At 40.8% G+C, this 17,181-nt stretch overlaps 1 protein-coding gene across 1 annotated transcript; it reads right to left on the minus strand.

The window, feature by feature from the left end:
- LOC109826514 lies at positions 7,890-16,486 on the minus strand. Its single transcript, XM_020393543.1, has 5 exons — positions 16,294-16,486; positions 12,971-13,064; positions 8,460-9,250; positions 8,136-8,302; positions 7,890-7,979 (listed from the first exon to the last, which is right to left on the minus strand). The coding sequence occupies exons 1-5, from the start codon at positions 16,484-16,486 to the stop codon at positions 7,890-7,892; spliced, it is 1,335 nt and encodes a 444-aa protein (XP_020249132.1).

Genomic DNA, 17,181 nt, shown 5'->3' on the forward strand with positions numbered 1-17,181 from the left:
ATTATAGGATTTGAAACAAACACCCCCTTAGGGCAACAGCTATTGCTTTGCAGATTCCTTTTTGATTTAGTTTCTCAATAGAGGGAAAGAAGGATATAGACACAGCTGGCGATGAAGGAATTTATTACAGGATCTCATTTTTGAAATCTTTAAAGCCCCTGCCACCAGGGGCGGATCCCCATCTTCCCTTGTTCCCACCTTTATTTTGGAGTGGGTGGGTGGCGGTGGTTGTTTTGTATTGTCATATTTTAAAATATTTGCACCCAATGTTAATTTAGCAATTTAGTGTATTTGTCAAAAATGTTATTTTATATTGTCATATTTTAATTTTTGTGTTATATTTTAATTTTTTGGGTCAATAAACACTTCTTGTTAGGCCCGCTAAGAAATTTTTTTAATCCTTCACTGCCATCCACTACAACAAAACTCCAAAGTTGTAGTGGGGGTTGAGGGAATTTTACATTCTAGCATACCCCAGCAGGTTGAACGCTCTTTCATGTGCGGAAACTTGGACCCACATACCAATATTAATTTTTTAAATTTGCTTTAAATTCATGACCAATAGATTCAAACATAAAGTTGCTCTAATATCATCAAAGTCTCTGCAAATACACCGAAACTCTGAAGTGGTAATGAGGGTTGAGAGTTATGATGTTATATTCTAACAGAAATCTATATGAAAATTTCTCCATTACTATCAACTGAACTTGTCCCCTTAAACCTAGCAATTTTTCTCCTGTATAGTCTTGAACTGTGTGGTTGCTTTTTTATCGATACTTAATATCACTGGCACCATGTGTTGGGGGAAAACATGAACTAAATTGAATCTGTTAGGATTTTTAGATCTTTCAAAAACCTCCAAAAATCACCAAACGCAGCAAATAGAATCACACGAGATTTAACGTGGAAAACCCTCGATCAACAGGGGAAAACCACAAATCAAAATCAATCCACTATCACATCCAAATTATAATCTTTTACACGGACAAATACTGTCAAACCCTCGCTCTCACAATATCCTTGAACCCGGTTACACCCTCTAAAATCCTAATTACAAGAATATTATCTCTTTCCTTCTCTCTACTCTCCTTTTGTTTTTTCTCTAACACAATAGAATAATATATATAGGGAAACCAAAATCCTATCTCTAGCCTAACTTTCTAATTAGAATATGATTCAAACCCCTAATCATGATAAGACTCAATCTCCTAATCATGATAGATCTTTAACCCTATCTAATTCTCATGAAGTTATACAAATAATTAAAGACACAATCTTAACTTGCCCGTCAAGTTAACTTGACCTCTAAGAAAACTAATAGGATTAGGCCTAGCCGTCAAACCCGTATCCGACTTGGAGTTTGAGTTGGTATCCAACAGAATCACAGTCAGATTACAATGAAAAAAGACAATCCTGTGAATGAACGGAGGTGGTGGGCCACACACCACGTGATTGCAAGGGTCTCATCCACGTTCACACGGTTTTCACAATTCCGCGTGATTGCAAAATTCGTGGGGGCCACAAGTGAGCGCAGGAGGTTAATGTCGCGTGAAGTGATGTTCACAAGCCCACGAACCTGATTGTGATTGCTGCCATATATAAATAATTTGTCACCTAGGGTTTGAGGGGTGTGAAGGAGGTTTGGTGCAAAGTTTTGCGGCTGCAGACAAAAATCAATTGCGGCTGCGGAGAAAAAGAAAAATGCAGAAGCATGAGGAGTTTTGAGCAGCCGTCAAGAGGGTTCTAAGCATCTTTTGTAGAGAGAGTTTGTGTGAGAGGTTTGAGAGTTTTGTGTGAGGGTTTTATTTGTGAGATTCTTGTGTAAACCCTATTTGTATTCCCTCTTCCTCTAATAGTAGATCTCCCCCTCCTTGCCCCGTGGACGTAGGCAATTTGCCGAACCACGTAAAATTGGTTGTCTCGTTATTTGTGTGATTTGTAATAGCTTTTAGGTTCCCTCGACACGCGGTCCTAGAGCTGACGAGAGGAAGAGCTAATATCCCACTTCGATGAGATATTAGGCTTTAGATTCTTGTTCTCTTTGAGAAACAAGAATTATTATTGCGACCTGACTCTCTTGTTATGCTATCGAAGTGCTGCCGAAATTTCCGCTGCGCACAACAAGTGGTATCAGAGCCCAGATTTCAGATCTAGGGTTTTGAAGTTTGGTGGAGGAAGATTTTTGTGTAAAGTTTGGTTCTTGGAGTTCTAGGCTTCGGTGGAGATAGCATTAGGAGTTGCCGTTGGAGATTTCGCTTTCCTCGTGTGGATAGGAGATCTATTTGGAATCCGATCTAGGGTTTAGTTAGGTGGTTCCTAAATTCTATCAAATTTGTTCTTTCTCTACAATTTGGAGTTAGTTTGCAATGGGAGAAGAAGGTGAAAGCAGCAAATCGATGACGAGTACAATATAAGTTAGTTTTCAGAACACTAAAATTAGTGTGGTGAAGTATGACGGTAAAATCAACTTTGGTTTGTGGATGAGCGACGTACAAGATGCGCTCAATGCTCAGAATTTGGAGGAGACCATCATGGTCCACGAGAGGCCACCTAAATATGAAGAGGCGGTATGGGAGAAGATGAATAGGAACGCGTGTGGGGTGATCAGGTCCTGTTTGGAACAGGAACTGAAATATGATGTGATTGGGGTGACGTCTGCAATGAAGATGTGGGAAATTCTCAACAACAAGTATCTCACAAAGAGTGTTGAGAACAGGTTGCACTTGCTGCGAAGACTCTTCAGATTTCAGATGTCCAGAGGCACCTCGCTAGCGGCTCATGTGAATAACTACACTAAGTTGTTGTCGGACTTATCGGATGAGTACAAGGCGATTATTTTGTTGGGCTCCTTACCGGATGAGGAGTATGATACCTTCGTGCTCACTTTGTTGAACGGAAGATCTTCTATCAGCTATAGTGAAGTGACTAACGCATTGACCAATTATGATTTGAGGAGGAAGGACAAGGAGACTTCCCGTGCTAGCACTTCAGGCGAGGCCTTGTCGATGAGAGGTAGAAGCCCATATCCGAAATGTGGTAATAGAGGAAGGTCAAAGTCTAGAGGCCACCACCAATTAGCAAAGAACCAATGTGCATTCTGCAAGGAGCAAGGACATTGGAAGAGAGATTGTCCGAAGCTCAAGGAGAAGGAGAATGGCAAGAAAAAGGGCCCAAAGGCCAATGATGTGAATATTACGAAAGGCGATGATTCCGATGATTCGTGCTTTTCTCTACTAATTACTCCGGAGGTGAACCATGTGGATGCATCAGATTGGATACTTGATTCTGGCGCTACCTATCATGTGACCCCTAGGCGAGATTCGTTTGCATCTTTTGAGAAAGTCGACGGGGGTGTTGTTGTCATGGAAAATGATCAATCATGTGGCGTTTGTGGGATAGGTACCGTACGGATTAGGATGCACGATAGAGTAGTCTATGAGTTAAAGGAGGTGAGATTTGTTCCTCAACTGAAGAAAAATCTTATCTCAGTTGGAGCTTTGGAGGCGAAGGGATTCAAGGTGACTCTCGAAAACGCTGTAGCGAAGGTTACTAAGGGATCATTGGTGGTGATGAAGGGAGTTCGCAATCGAAATTTGTATTATCTGAAGGGAAGCACCGAGATTGGCTAGGTTGCTTCGGCTATTTCAGAAGCGGACATGAGCAGACTTTGGCACTATAGGTTGGGGCACACAGGTGAAAAGTCACTACAAGCATTGTGCAAGCAGGGGCTATTGAAGGGAGCCAAGAGTGGGAAGATTGAGTTCTATGAGCATTGTGTTCTTGGCAAGAAGATGAAGGTGAAGTTCGGAACTGTCATTCATCAGACGAGGGGCATTCTGGACTACGTGCACACAGACGTTTGGGGTCCCACCAAGACTACATCACTTGGTGGTAGACATTGGTTCGTTACTTTTGTAGATGACTATTCTAGACGTTGTTGGGTGTACACCATGATGAAGAAGAGTGAAGTCCTAGATATATTCGTGGAGTGGAAGAAGAGATTGGAATTGCAGACTGGGAGAAAGATCAAGACGTTGAGATCCGATAACGGTGGTGAATATACTTCTGACCCCTTTCAGCAGCTATGTCGAGACGAGGGCATAGAGAGACACTTCACAGTTAGTCATACACCGCAGCAAAATGGGGTGATAGAGAGGTTGAATCGGTCTTTACTAGAGAAGATCCGATGCTTATTGTCGCAGAGTAGTTTGGAGAAGATCTTTTGGGCTGAGGCACTTACATATGTGAGCCACCTCATTAATAGGCTGCCTTCATCTGCGATTGAGGGGAAGACCCTTATGGAGAAGTGGTCGGGAGAGCCAGCACACGATTATGACCAGCTTAAGGTATTCGGGTGCCCTGTATTTTATCATGTGAGAACTGATAAGTTGGAACCTCGAGCTAGGAAGGCCATATTTGTAGGATTCAAGCGGGGTGTCAAGGGATACAAGCTTTGGGATCCAGTTGATAAGAAGATTGTACTGAGTAGGGATGTCACGTTTGATGAGGCTTCTATCTTGAAGCTTCCCAGCTCTCATCAGGTGGAGAGCGACCCGACGAAAGAGATATCACAGGTGGTGGAGATCGATGCAGCTCCACATTGTCCAGATGGTGCAGTATCCATTAGAGTGCCGACTGAGGTGACGCGAGACGAGCACGACGGTGACACGGAGGATACGGGTACTGATGTACATGATCAGGGACCGACGGCTCAGGTTCAGGATTCGATTGCGGTTCGGAGACAGAGGAGAAACATACAGATGCCAGCACGGTATGCCGACACAGTTGCGTATGCACTTCTGGTGGAGAGTATCGATGAGTTGGTACCTATCACATTCAGAGAGGCCGAACAGAGTTCGGAGGCTGATTCGTGGCAGGTGGCTATGCAGGAGGAGATGGAATCTCTTCATAAGAACGATACATGGGAGCTTGTTGAGCTTCCAAAGGGGCGGAAGGCAACTGGTTGTAAGTGGGTATACACGAAGAATGAGGGTATTGAGGGCACTCCATTGAGATTTAAAGCTCGGTTGGTTGCGAAGGGCTATGTACAGGAGGAAGGTATTGACTATAATGAGGTTTTCTCTCCGGTGGTGAAGCATTCTTTGATTCAGATTTTGCTAGCTTTGGTGGCACGGTATGGTTTGGAGTTAGATCAGTTGAATGTAAAGACGGTATTTCTTCATGGTGATCTTGATGAAGAAATATATATGATTCAGCCATTGGGATTCCGAGTTGCAGGAAAAGATAAGTTGGTTTGCAGATTAAAGAAATCGCTATACGGTTTGAAGCAGTCTCCTCGACAGTGGTATAGGCGATTTGATGGTTTTATGCTTGGTCATTCGTACACTCGGAGCCAGTTTGATCCTTGCGTGTATTTCGCAAGTTAAAAGGAGGTGCGTACATCTATTTGTTACTTTATGTCGATGACATGTTGGTTTCCTCTACTTCCAGGTCGGCTATAGATGAGTTGAAAGTTCGGCTTTCAAATGAGTTTGAGATGAAGGACTTGGGTGAGGCCAAACGCATTCTAGGGATGGAGATCGGCAGAGACAAGAAGAAGGGCAGAATTTGTTTGACACAGGTGGCTTATTTAAAGAAGGTTCTACAGCGATTCCATGTTAGTATGGATACAAAGCCAGTTAGTGTACCATTGGGAGCCCATTTGAAGCTTTCAGCTGGTCTTTCACCAAAGTCAGTTGAAGATCGTGAGTTGATGTCGAAGACTCCATATGCGAGCGTGGTTGGGAGCTTGATGTACGCGATGGTATGTACGAGGCCAGATTTGTCACAGGCGGTGAGCATGGTTTCAAGATACATGCACGATCCAGGAGTGGGTCATTGGGACGTCGTGAGATGGATTTTGAGGTACATTCGAGGTACGCTCAATGTTGGTTTGGTTTATGAGCGGGACACTATAGGTGGGAAGCTATGCATCAGTTATGTTGATTCGGATTATGCCGGGGATTTGGATAAACGCCGGTCTACTACGGGGTATGTGTTCACTTTGATCCGTGCGCCGGTGTGTTGGAAATGCACCTTACAGTCGACGGTGGCTTTGTTTACGACGGAGGCAGAGTATATGGCAGTTACGGAGGCTGTGAAGGAGGCTATTTGGCTTCGAGGACTTTTGGAGGAACTTGGTATATCACAGAGGTTCGTCACTATTCATTGTGATAGCATGAGTGCTATCTATTTAGCGAAGAATCAGGTTTTTCATGCGAGAACGAAGCACATTGACGTTCGTTATCACTTCGTTCGGGATGTTCTTGAAGATGGCGATGTGGAGATTGTGAAGGTCCACATGAAGGATAATCCGACGGATATGCTCACTAAGGTGGTTCCGAGCAACAAGTTTGATCATTGTATAAGCTTGTTGCATATTCGTGATTGTTGAGGCTGTTGGCGGCCATTTGGGTGAACTACGTTCGGCTTGATTCCTTAGGCAAGAAGATACGTAGGCAGTCTTTCAGATGCAGCTGATTTGGATTAGTTAATTTTGATGGAGGGGTGAGATTGTTTAGACTCTCGTTCGGGTTCTCGACTTGTTGTGGATTGCGTTCATACTGATCACAACAAGTGGGACATTTGGTTGCTTTGGTGTCGCGTCAGTTTTGAAAAAAAAACTTCACCGAGGTGGAGAATTGTGAATGAACGGAGGTGGTGGACCACACACCACGTGATTGCAAGGGTCTCATCCACGTTCACGCGGTTTTCACAATTCCGCGTGATTGCAAAATTCGTGGGGGCCACAAGTGAGCGCAGGAGGTTAATGCCGCGTGAAGTGATGTTCACAAGCCCACGAACCCGATTGTGATTGTTGCCATATATAAATAATTTGTCACCTAGGTTTTGAGGGGTGCGAAGGAGGTTTGGTGCAAAGTTTTGCGGCTACAGACAAAAATCAATTGCGACTGCGGAGAAAAAGAAAAACGCAGAAGCATGAGGAGTTTTGAGCAGCCGTCAAGAGGGTTCTAAGCATCTTTTGTAGAGAGAGTTTGTGTGAGAGGTTTGAGAGTTTTGTGTGAGGGTTTTATTTGTGAGATTCTTGTGTAAATCCTATTTGTATTCTCTCTTCCTCTAATAGTAGATCTCCCCCTCCTTGCCCCGTGGACGTAGGCAATTTGCCGAATCACGTAAAATTGGTTGTCTCACTATTTGTGTGATTTGTAATAGCTTTTAGGTTCCCTCGACGCGCAGTCCTAGAGCTGACGAGAGGAAGAGCTAATATCCCACTTTGATGAGATATTAGGCTTACACACGGGGGGGGATTGCTAACTTCTGATATATGTCGCACAAACATTTAAATCACAAAGTTCTGTATGAAATTCTTACATTCTGTATCTTGTAGAATTTTCTGTCTGACAGTGAAATGTTCATATTAGTGCATCCGTCGTCATGCAACATAGCTTCTAAGCATACAGGTCCAAAACAAATATTCAATACTCACAGTTGGAATCTTGAGATAGCCGCTTGGAGCAAGACGAGACTGCAGTTGTCATTTTTACGTCATAAATTAGCGAACAGACCGCAAACATCTAGCAACAGAAAATAATTGGATTCAAAGACGTTATTTAAGGTACGTAGTCAAAATGGAAACACGTACCTGCACATAATCGGAGTAAATTTCTGACTTGATGAGAGCGTCTGCAAGCATGCAAAAGATTCACGTCTGCAGTGGAAGAGGTAGGGGAGGAATATTAGCCTCACAATACGTAGTACACAAAAGCTTAATTTTATATCAAAACAGACCTAGCATTCCTTTTTTTGGTCAATGAAAAACTTTTATTCATTTACCAAAATGTGAAAAATATGTACAACAAGATAATCAGCTCAAAAGAACTAAAAAAACAAAACAGGATCAGTCAAACAATTATATACAAGAGAGAGTTTCAAAGAGACATTATCCACTGCTTGTTGTCCTCTGAGAATGAACCATTGAGAGTAGTGATCAATATTGCCTCTTTAACATCCCTGGTAACCTGATCAATATTTCTGGATTTCAGATTGAAAATCCTATTGTTTCTTTCTTTCCAAATGCAGTAAATAGAAGCTGTCAACGCCAATCTTTTCACACTTTGCTTGAAGCCTCTTCCCTAGACTTTTGCTAAACCACTCCAAAATGATATCCCAATTACAAGTCTTCCATCTGAATTGAAGCCAATCCAAGATGTTATTCCATAGACCACATGAGAAGTAACATTCAAAGAAAAGATGGCTACGAGATTCCTGAGCTGAAGAGCATAAGCAACATTGTCCAGATTGAATAATGCCTCTCCTAAGTAGTCTATCTTTGCTTTGCAATCTGTTAAGAACCGCTAACCAAAAGATAAAACTATGCTTAGGGTAGTTGTTTGAATCCCAAACTGTCATAAACCAAGGCATTTTGCTGGATACAAGGGAGATGGCTGAGTATAGTTTGGATAGCTGGATTTTAGAATTCTTGCAACATGAGCTAATACACTGTTTCAGATTATCAATTCCTCCACAAATAATGATTTCTTTATCCCTGACCTTGAGTAACTGCTTCCACATCCAAGAATCACTTGATTTCATGTTAACTTGCCATATTGTAGAATTTTTCAAGAGTAACTGCTTCCACATCCAAGAATCACTTGATTTCATGTTAACTTGCCATATTGTAGAATTTTTCAAATAATTGGCATGAATCCATTTAATCCATAGCCACTCTTTGTTAATATGAATATACCATATTAACTTGAGGCCAGAGGCAATGTTCCATGTAGCTGTAGAAAAAATGCCTAAACCTCCATACTTTTTCTCCTTGCATATTTTTTCCCAGGCAACAAGGGGGGTTTTGAAAACCTGGTCAGTTTTTCCCCAAAGGAAATCCCTGCATAAGACATCAATTTTATGAAGAACCTTTGCTGGCAATATGTAGTTAGAGGTCCGGTATAGTTGGACACCCAAAATTACACTCTTGATGACTTGGAGTCTCCTTGCATATGACAATTTCTGAAACTTCAACCAAGTCTGAAACTGACTCGTAATTTTTCTAAAAAGTGGGAAGCAATCAATATATGATAGTCTCTTGCATATCAAATGAACTCCAAGATATTTTATTGGCAGTGTCCCTTCCTGAAAACCCAAGCAACTATTAATGGAGCTCTTAATATGATCATCAACACCTCCAAAAAAGATAACACATTTAGAGGGGTTGGCTTCCAAACCAGTTATGGCACCAAAATCTCTAACACAGTGATAAAGCTTTTGAACTGAATATAAATCTCCTCTACAGAACAGAAGGAGATCATCAGCAAATGCAAGATGTGTAATTTTAAGCTTCCCACATTTAGGGTGAAATTTAAAATCCCTATCTTGTTTCTGTTGGAAGCTTTATTCATGAAAAGGCAATTTTGCCTTTGTGAATAGTCCCACATCGAAAAATGAGATGAATAGTAAAGGGTATATATTGGTTCTCTCCTTATTGGGCTTTGAATAGTATTTTGGGTTTTGTGGGCCTTGCATTTCTACCACACACGCGCGCGCGCACGCACGCCACGCCTCGCCCGTACGCGCCACGCCGCAGGAAGCATTAACCGTGCGTAACGGTCCCTTGGATTCAGCGGGGGTTACACCTTTCATCACCTATAAAAGGAGGCTTGGAGCTCATTCAGAATCACACCAACGAAGAGGAAAATCTCTACACTCTCTTCTCTTCTCTACTCTTATACCTCCAAGAAAAGATTTCGGCTACATATTTACATATTCTATTTTCTGGGCAACTGTTTTCGTCTGAGCATAAGCTCTGTGTCTCACGCCCGAGTGCAGAGGCCGGCCGATTCCGGGGGTTTTTACCGCTAGGGGAGAGAGGACAAATTGCGCCAGGGTGATAGGCGGGTCCTTAATCTTCTAGGGCAGTGATATCACGACTGCTCCCAATCAGGCCTGAATTTTCTAACTTTTAAATTTGTTTTAAATTTTTTATATCTCTGTTTTGACAGCAATCTAGAAGATTAAAAATTCTTGCTGTTAAGTTAATTAGTAAATAAAAAAAATAAAAAATTAAAAAATTTTATTACTGTTCATCGGGATTACTGTTCACCCGAATTTTATATATTAATAATTTCTTGTTGTATTAGTTAATTGTTTTAATTTGTTGCATCTAAATTAGCTATAAAATAAAAAATAAAAAAAATCTTTGTAGCTTCTATACTCAATTTCTGCACCTGTCAATTTTCATAGTAAATAAACAAAAAATCTTTAAGTGAATCGGTTCAAGTTTTCTTGGATTAGTTGGTGTCTAAGGAAAGGTTTAAGGGTTGCGTAAAGCGCTCTGCAAGAAACGAGGTACTTAATAGATCTTTGATCAACCTCTAGTACTATCCTTACCTGGCCAAACTACCCGAGTAAAACTTTAATCTTTTCACTTTTAGAGTTTTTGGTTAAAAGCAGGTTTAATTAAGTTTCTGGTCTAGTAATATTGACAAAATCCTTTTTATATCAGATTACATCTACCTAGACTAGTAAACTTGAATTGGACTTATGGCAATTCCTGATCATTCAAAAAGTGTCAAACCTGAGAAGTTCACCGGTGTTAACTATAAACGGTGGGCTAATCAGATGAAATACTGGCTTACTACCTTAGGTCTTTTATCTGCTATTGACACTTCTGAGTCATCTACTAGTGGTTCTCAACCTTTGACTCCTGATCCTGCTCAACCTGCTCCTTCCACTTCTGGTTCTGGTGCTAGCTCCTTTTCTAGCTCTATGAAACCAGAAGAAATCAACTATCATTGTTGTCATAGGATTCTTAGTGCACTTGCGGACAACCTTTATGACATATATTATGAGTTCAAAAGTGCAAAAGAACTATGGAATGCTCTTGAAGCAGAATATGGCTATGATGATGCCGGAATTCTGCGTTTCACCTCCTCCTCATTCAATAAGTTCACACCTCCTGGTCTAGATTTGCTGGGGATCTTCGACACAAGCAAGGAGATTTAACATTAACTGAAGCCCTCAAGGCTATTCGTATTGAAGACCAGCATAGGCAAAATTCCAATACCAAGAATGAAACAAAAGCTAAAGTAAACTTGGTAGAGGATAAGCCTAAATCTAAGAATTTCAAACCCAAAGGGAAGAAATTTAAGAAAAATCAACAATCTTTCAATAAATCTTTCAACAAATCCTCTTTCAAACCAAATCCCAATTCTTCCAGCTATAAGTCTGATGAGAAGTTCTGCTTTGTCTGTGGTAGAACCAACCACATGGCTCACAACTGTTTCTTTCGGAAGAAGGAACCGGCCAAACCTGCCCCTAAAGGAAATGGATCCAACAAAGTTAATATGATTGAAATGAATCCAACCTCCTTCAGGTTAGCCTCTTCATCTCATCTTGTAAATTCTCTAACTTCTTCCACTGATTGGTATTTGGATTCCGGAGCAAATATCCACGTCTGTAATGACCGCTCTTGGTTTTCAAATTATCAGGAATCACGTGGAGGAAGCATAAGCTTAGCAGATGACTCCACTAAATCAATAATAGGAAGTGGACGTATAGAGCTCACCATGACTTCTGGGAAAGTTCTTCATCTGCAAGGCGTTTATCATGTTCCTTCTCTCCGTCGCAATTTGATTAGTGAATCTCTTCTTCTTAGAGCTGATTATAGGATTGTAAAAGAATCCAATAAATTTGTGATTACAAAGAGTAATGTTTTCATAGGAAAAGGTTTTATCTGTAATGGCCTTTTCAAACTCAATGTAATCAATTCCAGTTCTAATGAAATTTATGAGTCTTCTGTTATTCAAATTGTTGAGTCTTGTGATGTTTGGCATGGACGACTTGGACATGTCAATTTCCAAACCTTGCAGAGAATGAGTAAATTAAACCTCATTCCTAAATCTTCTCATAATCCCTCATCTAAATGTGAAATTTGTGTTCAAGGGAAACACACTAAAAAACCCTTCAAGTCTATAACTAGAAACTCTGAACCCCTCGAATTAATTCATAGTGATGTGTGTGACTCTAACCGAGTTATCACCCGAGGGGGTAGGAGATATTTTGTGACTTTTATAGACGATCACTCCAGATATTGTTACACCTATCTTCTCAAAACTAAAGATGAAGTCTTAGATAGGTTTAAGGTGTTCAAAGCTGAATCTGAGAACCAACTTGACAGGAAGATCAAGATTCTAAGATCTGATCGTGGGGGGGAGTATACCTCAAATCATATGACTGAATATTGCCAAGAACACGGTATTATTCATGAGGTTACTGCTCCCTATACACCACAGTCTAACGGGGTAGCTGAACGAAAGAATAGAACCCTAATGGACATGGTGAACTGTATGTTACTCAGTTCAGGAGCACCTGAAAATCTCTGGGGTGAAGCTCTTCTTTCTGCTTGCTTCATTCTCAATAGGATTCCCCAGAAAAATTCCGATACAACTCCTTATGAATATTGGAAGGGGAGATCTCCTAATCTGAATTTCTTCCGGGTTTGGGGTTGCTTGGCTAAAGTAGCTATTCCTGAACCTAAGAAGAGGAAAATTGGTTCTAAGACTGTAGATGCTGCTTTTATTGGATATGCACTAGATAGCAATGTTAATAGATTTCTAGTCATCAAATCTGAAATTAGTGATATATCCAACAATACCATCATTTTTTTTTTTTGACAAAAGAAACAGAGCTTGAAGCCCTGTTCATGTATATTTATATATTCATGAAAGTATAAGAGGTAACATTTACAGTAAGAGAGTGTGGTGAAGAGAGGGGGAACATTGGAAGATGTGTGCTACCAGGAGAGGGCCTTGCCGTCACTGGTAAGTACAAATCTTCAATGTTCCCTCCCCCATACCAGCATCAAAACAACAAAAAGGAAATCCAAAAGACAGAGTTAAGAGCTGATACAGGTCAAAGAAAACAGCAACAAAAGAGTACAAAGAACAAAATGAACCCTTGGGGAGGCTAACTGTTGGCTAGCTGAAGGGAGGATGGGAATCATGCAAGCCTGTTGCTGTCTTCGCTAGATTCCAGGATCTCAGGGAGGTCCGATGAATGGAGGATATTCTTCAGTTTAGAGGCCTTCTTGGAGGCAGATGCACCTGTCCAGAAAAGAAGATAGTTAACTGATTTGTTGATGATATGCTGAGGGGAGCTGCTCAAGTTGGAGAAGGTGCAAACACAACAATACCATCATTGAAGCAAGAGATGCAGTCTATTTTGAAAACATCTTTCCTTTCAAATCTAAAATCTCAGAAAATCCCAGATCATCCATTCCTTCTGATCTTCCATCTTCCAGTTCTTCTCAAACTCTTGATATTGAACCTCGAAGAAGCAAAAGAGGTAGAATCGAAAAGGATTTTGGAGAAGATTTCCTTACCTTTCTTGTTGAAGGTGATCCAAGCTCATTCCAAGAAGCAATGGATTCACCTGAATCTCCTTTCTGGAAAGAAGCCATTGATAATAAAATTAAATCTATCATGGAAAACCATACTTGGATACTCACCGACTTACCTCCAGGTTGTAAACCTATTGGTTGTAAGTGGATATTCAAGAAGAAACTCAGAGCTGATGGTTTCATAGATAAATTTAAAGCTAGATTAGTAGCTAAAGGCTTTACTCAACAAAAGGGCATTGATTATTTTGATACATATTCTCCTGTAGCCCGAATATCAACTATCCGAGTATTACTAGCCTTTGCTGCTATCCATAAGCTTATCATACATCAGATGGATGTCAAGACTGCTTTCCTGAATGGTGATTTAGATGAAGAAATCTATATGCACCAACCTGAAGGCCTCATTGCCAAGGGTCAGGAAAACAAAGTCTGTAAGCTTGTTAAATCTTTGTATGGTCTTAAACAAGCTCCTAAATAATGGCACCAGAAATTTGACAACGTCATTGCACAATATGGCTTCACAGTGAATGAATACGATAAATGTGTCTATTCTAAAGTGATAAACAATGACTATGTCATTCTCTGTCTCTATGTTGATGATATCCTTATCTTTGGAACAACACTTGAATTAATTTCAAAGGTTAAGGATTATCTTTCCAAAAACTTTGATATGAAAGACTTAGGTCTTGCAGACATGATACTTGGAATGAAAATCTCTAGAGACACTAGAGGAATATCTTTGAGTCTTTCCCATAGCATTGATAAAATGCTAATCAAATTCAACTTTCATAACTCTAAACCTGTTTCCACACCTTATGATTCTTCTATACCCTTGAAGAAGAATGAAGGTGAACCTGTCTCCCAGCTGAAATATTCTCAGATGATTGGATCTCTTCTTTACATATCCAACCGAACCAGACCTGATATAGCTTATGCTGTAGGGAGACTGAGTCGGTATACTAGCAACCCTAGCAAAGATCATTGGTCTGCCTTAGAAAGAGTATTCAAATATCTAAAAGGCACAATTGACTATTGCTTGACTTACACTGGTTACCCTGATGCTATAGAAGGGTATAGTGACGCCAATTGGGTCACGGATTCCAACAGTGTAAAGTCTACATCTGGATATGTATTTCTTTTTGGTGGTGCTGCTGTATCCTGGAAATCATGTAAGCAAACAATAATTGCCAGGAGCACCATGGAATCTGAGCTAATTGCTCTTGATACTACTTGCACAGAAGCCGAATGGTTAAAAGATCTTCTATCTGAACTTCCTTTGGTCCCTAAACCCTCTCCTCCTATTTCCATTCACTCTGATTCTAGATCTACCATAGAGCTTCTAAAGCAAGTACATGTAAATAAAAAACATAACAGACATATTCAAATAAGATATAAGTCTGTACAACGCCTATTAGGCAAAGTTGTGATCTTGGACTTTGTAAAGTCTGAGAAAAATCTTGCTGACCCTTTGACTAAGGGATTATCCAGGAGTGTGGTTCTGGATTCATCGAGGGAGATGGGGTTAAGCCCATAAATGAGGTCACTGACAGCGGCAACCCAACCCTTATTTGGAGACGTAGTCCCAATGTCGGTTCAATGTGGTAGAAACAAGCTGGACAAGTGACTCTCGTGTGGAGCATCGACCTAGATATATTTATATATCATTATGTAGCATTTGCTACTACCCCTTCTCTATGGTGACGATGCTCTTATGATACAGCTGGCTAGGCTGAGTTTTACTCTTAATAAGTCCAACGCGTGTATTGTGGGGGGTATTAAATAAACAGCTGTAGTACCCTTTGAGGACTTACCTACGTGAGAGGAACCGTGATGGCCGCGGTTGGGGGGGACAGGGCTGACCCCTAGAAACTCTCATGAGTCGGTTTTTTGTGAGCATGGCCTTTAACGCTCAACCCGCTTAGCTCAATAGATGAAAACGTATTGTGTGTGTTTTTATCAATACCTGATCCAAGGGGCCTAATTCAAGGCCTAGTCCATTATGTCTATCAGGTGGCGATGAACTCACTAAGGAAAGGTTCAAAGCCGAAAGCTACCTTTCCCGAATTCACGATACGACAGGTTGCCCAACCTATATTTATTCTGTGATTTATTTATTGATTTATTATTTTCAGTCAATATTGCTTACCTTTGTGAATAGTCCCACATCGGGAAATGAGATGAATAGTAAAGGGTATATATTGGTTCTCTCCTTATTGGGCTTTGAATATTGTTTTGGGTTTTCCTTATTGGGCTTTGAATATTGTTTTGGGTTTTGTGGGCCTTGCATTTCTACCACACACGCGCGCGCCACGCCACGCCTCGCCTCGCCCGCACGCGCGCGCCACGCCGCAGCCGCACACCTTTTTGCTTCTCAAGCCTTCATTTTTGTACGTTTTACACATTTTGTAACGGCTGCATGCGGGTAACGGAAGTAATAACCATGCGTAACGGTCCCTTGGATTCAGCGGGGGTTACAACTTTCATCACCTATAAAAGGAGGCTTGGAGCTCATTCAGATACACACCAACGAAGAGGAACACTCTCTAAACTCTCTTCTCTTCTCTACTCTCTTACCTCCAAGAAATTTCGGCTACATTTTACTGGGCAACTATTTTCGTCTGAGCATAAGCTCTGTGACTCACGCCCGAGTGCAGAGGCCGGCCGATTCCGGGGGTTTTTACCGCTAGGGGAGAGAGGACAAACTGCGCCAGGGCGATAGGCGGGTCCTTAATCTTCTAGGGCAGTGATATCACGACTGCTCCCAATCAGGCTTGAATTTTCTAACTTTTAAATTTGTTTTAAATTTTTTTATATCTCTGTTTTGACAGCAATCTAGAAGATTAAAAATTCTTGCTGTTAAGTTAATTAGTAAATAAAAAAAAATAAATAAATAAAAAAAATAAGGGGAAATATCCATGAAGGGATAGGATCACCTTGCCTCAATCCTCTAGCACCCTTGAAATATCCATGAAGGGATTCATTCAGGGAAACTGAAAATTTAGGTGTGGAAATGCATGACATAGTCCATTTAATAAACATTTCAGAGAACCCCAGACCTTTGAGCATTTTCTCCAGAAATGTCCAACTGATGGAGTCAAAAGCCTTCCGTATATCAATGTTGAGCATTGTCCTTGGAGAAATGTGTTTTCTACCATAGTTCTTCACCAATTCATGTGCTAACAGAATATTATTTGAAATTTGTCTTCCCTTAAAATGGAAACTGCAACAGGCTTTGTCCTCGTGACTTTGTCGGAGTACTCGTTCGAGTTGAAGTTGTAGCTGGCTAATCAAGTTGGAAGTCCAATGATGGAAAGTTTGTTAATCAAGAAGATTAAGGTTGTAAAATATCCTGGATTGTCTACTCAATGGAATTAGGCCCCTAGAAGTGAGAATTTAAGGAACAAAATTACTGTTTGATATGGCGTTGTGGTAACCATTATTCTATAGTGCTTATGCTTACAAGGATGCAACAGATACGAAGAAATCAAACCAGACACGCAGGAGGTGCTCTAGTGCTCGAACACTGGCATTTATGAGATAAATGGGACCCTAGTTACTCTGAACTTTGGGCTGTACTTTTCAGCTCTTGCTCTTAAACTATTGGAACAGATGAAAACCGTGTGTTTGAAAAAGCTTTTTTGGTAACTCTCCTAGAAACTTTTTGAAGGGCAAACGCTTCGAAACTCAATAGTGAAGTTATTTATCCCGTGAAACTTACCCTCATCATTTGAAGCGTAACTGAAGCGTGTGCTTCGAGATTCATAAAGGGCTTCTCTTTTGAAGTGCGTGTTTTAGACAAGATAGAAGGATATAAAAGGATT

Source organism: Asparagus officinalis, chromosome 10 (genome assembly GCF_001876935.1).
Source record: "Asparagus officinalis chromosome 10, Aspof.V1, whole genome shotgun sequence".
Taxonomy (NCBI): Eukaryota; Viridiplantae; Streptophyta; class Magnoliopsida; order Asparagales; family Asparagaceae; genus Asparagus; species Asparagus officinalis.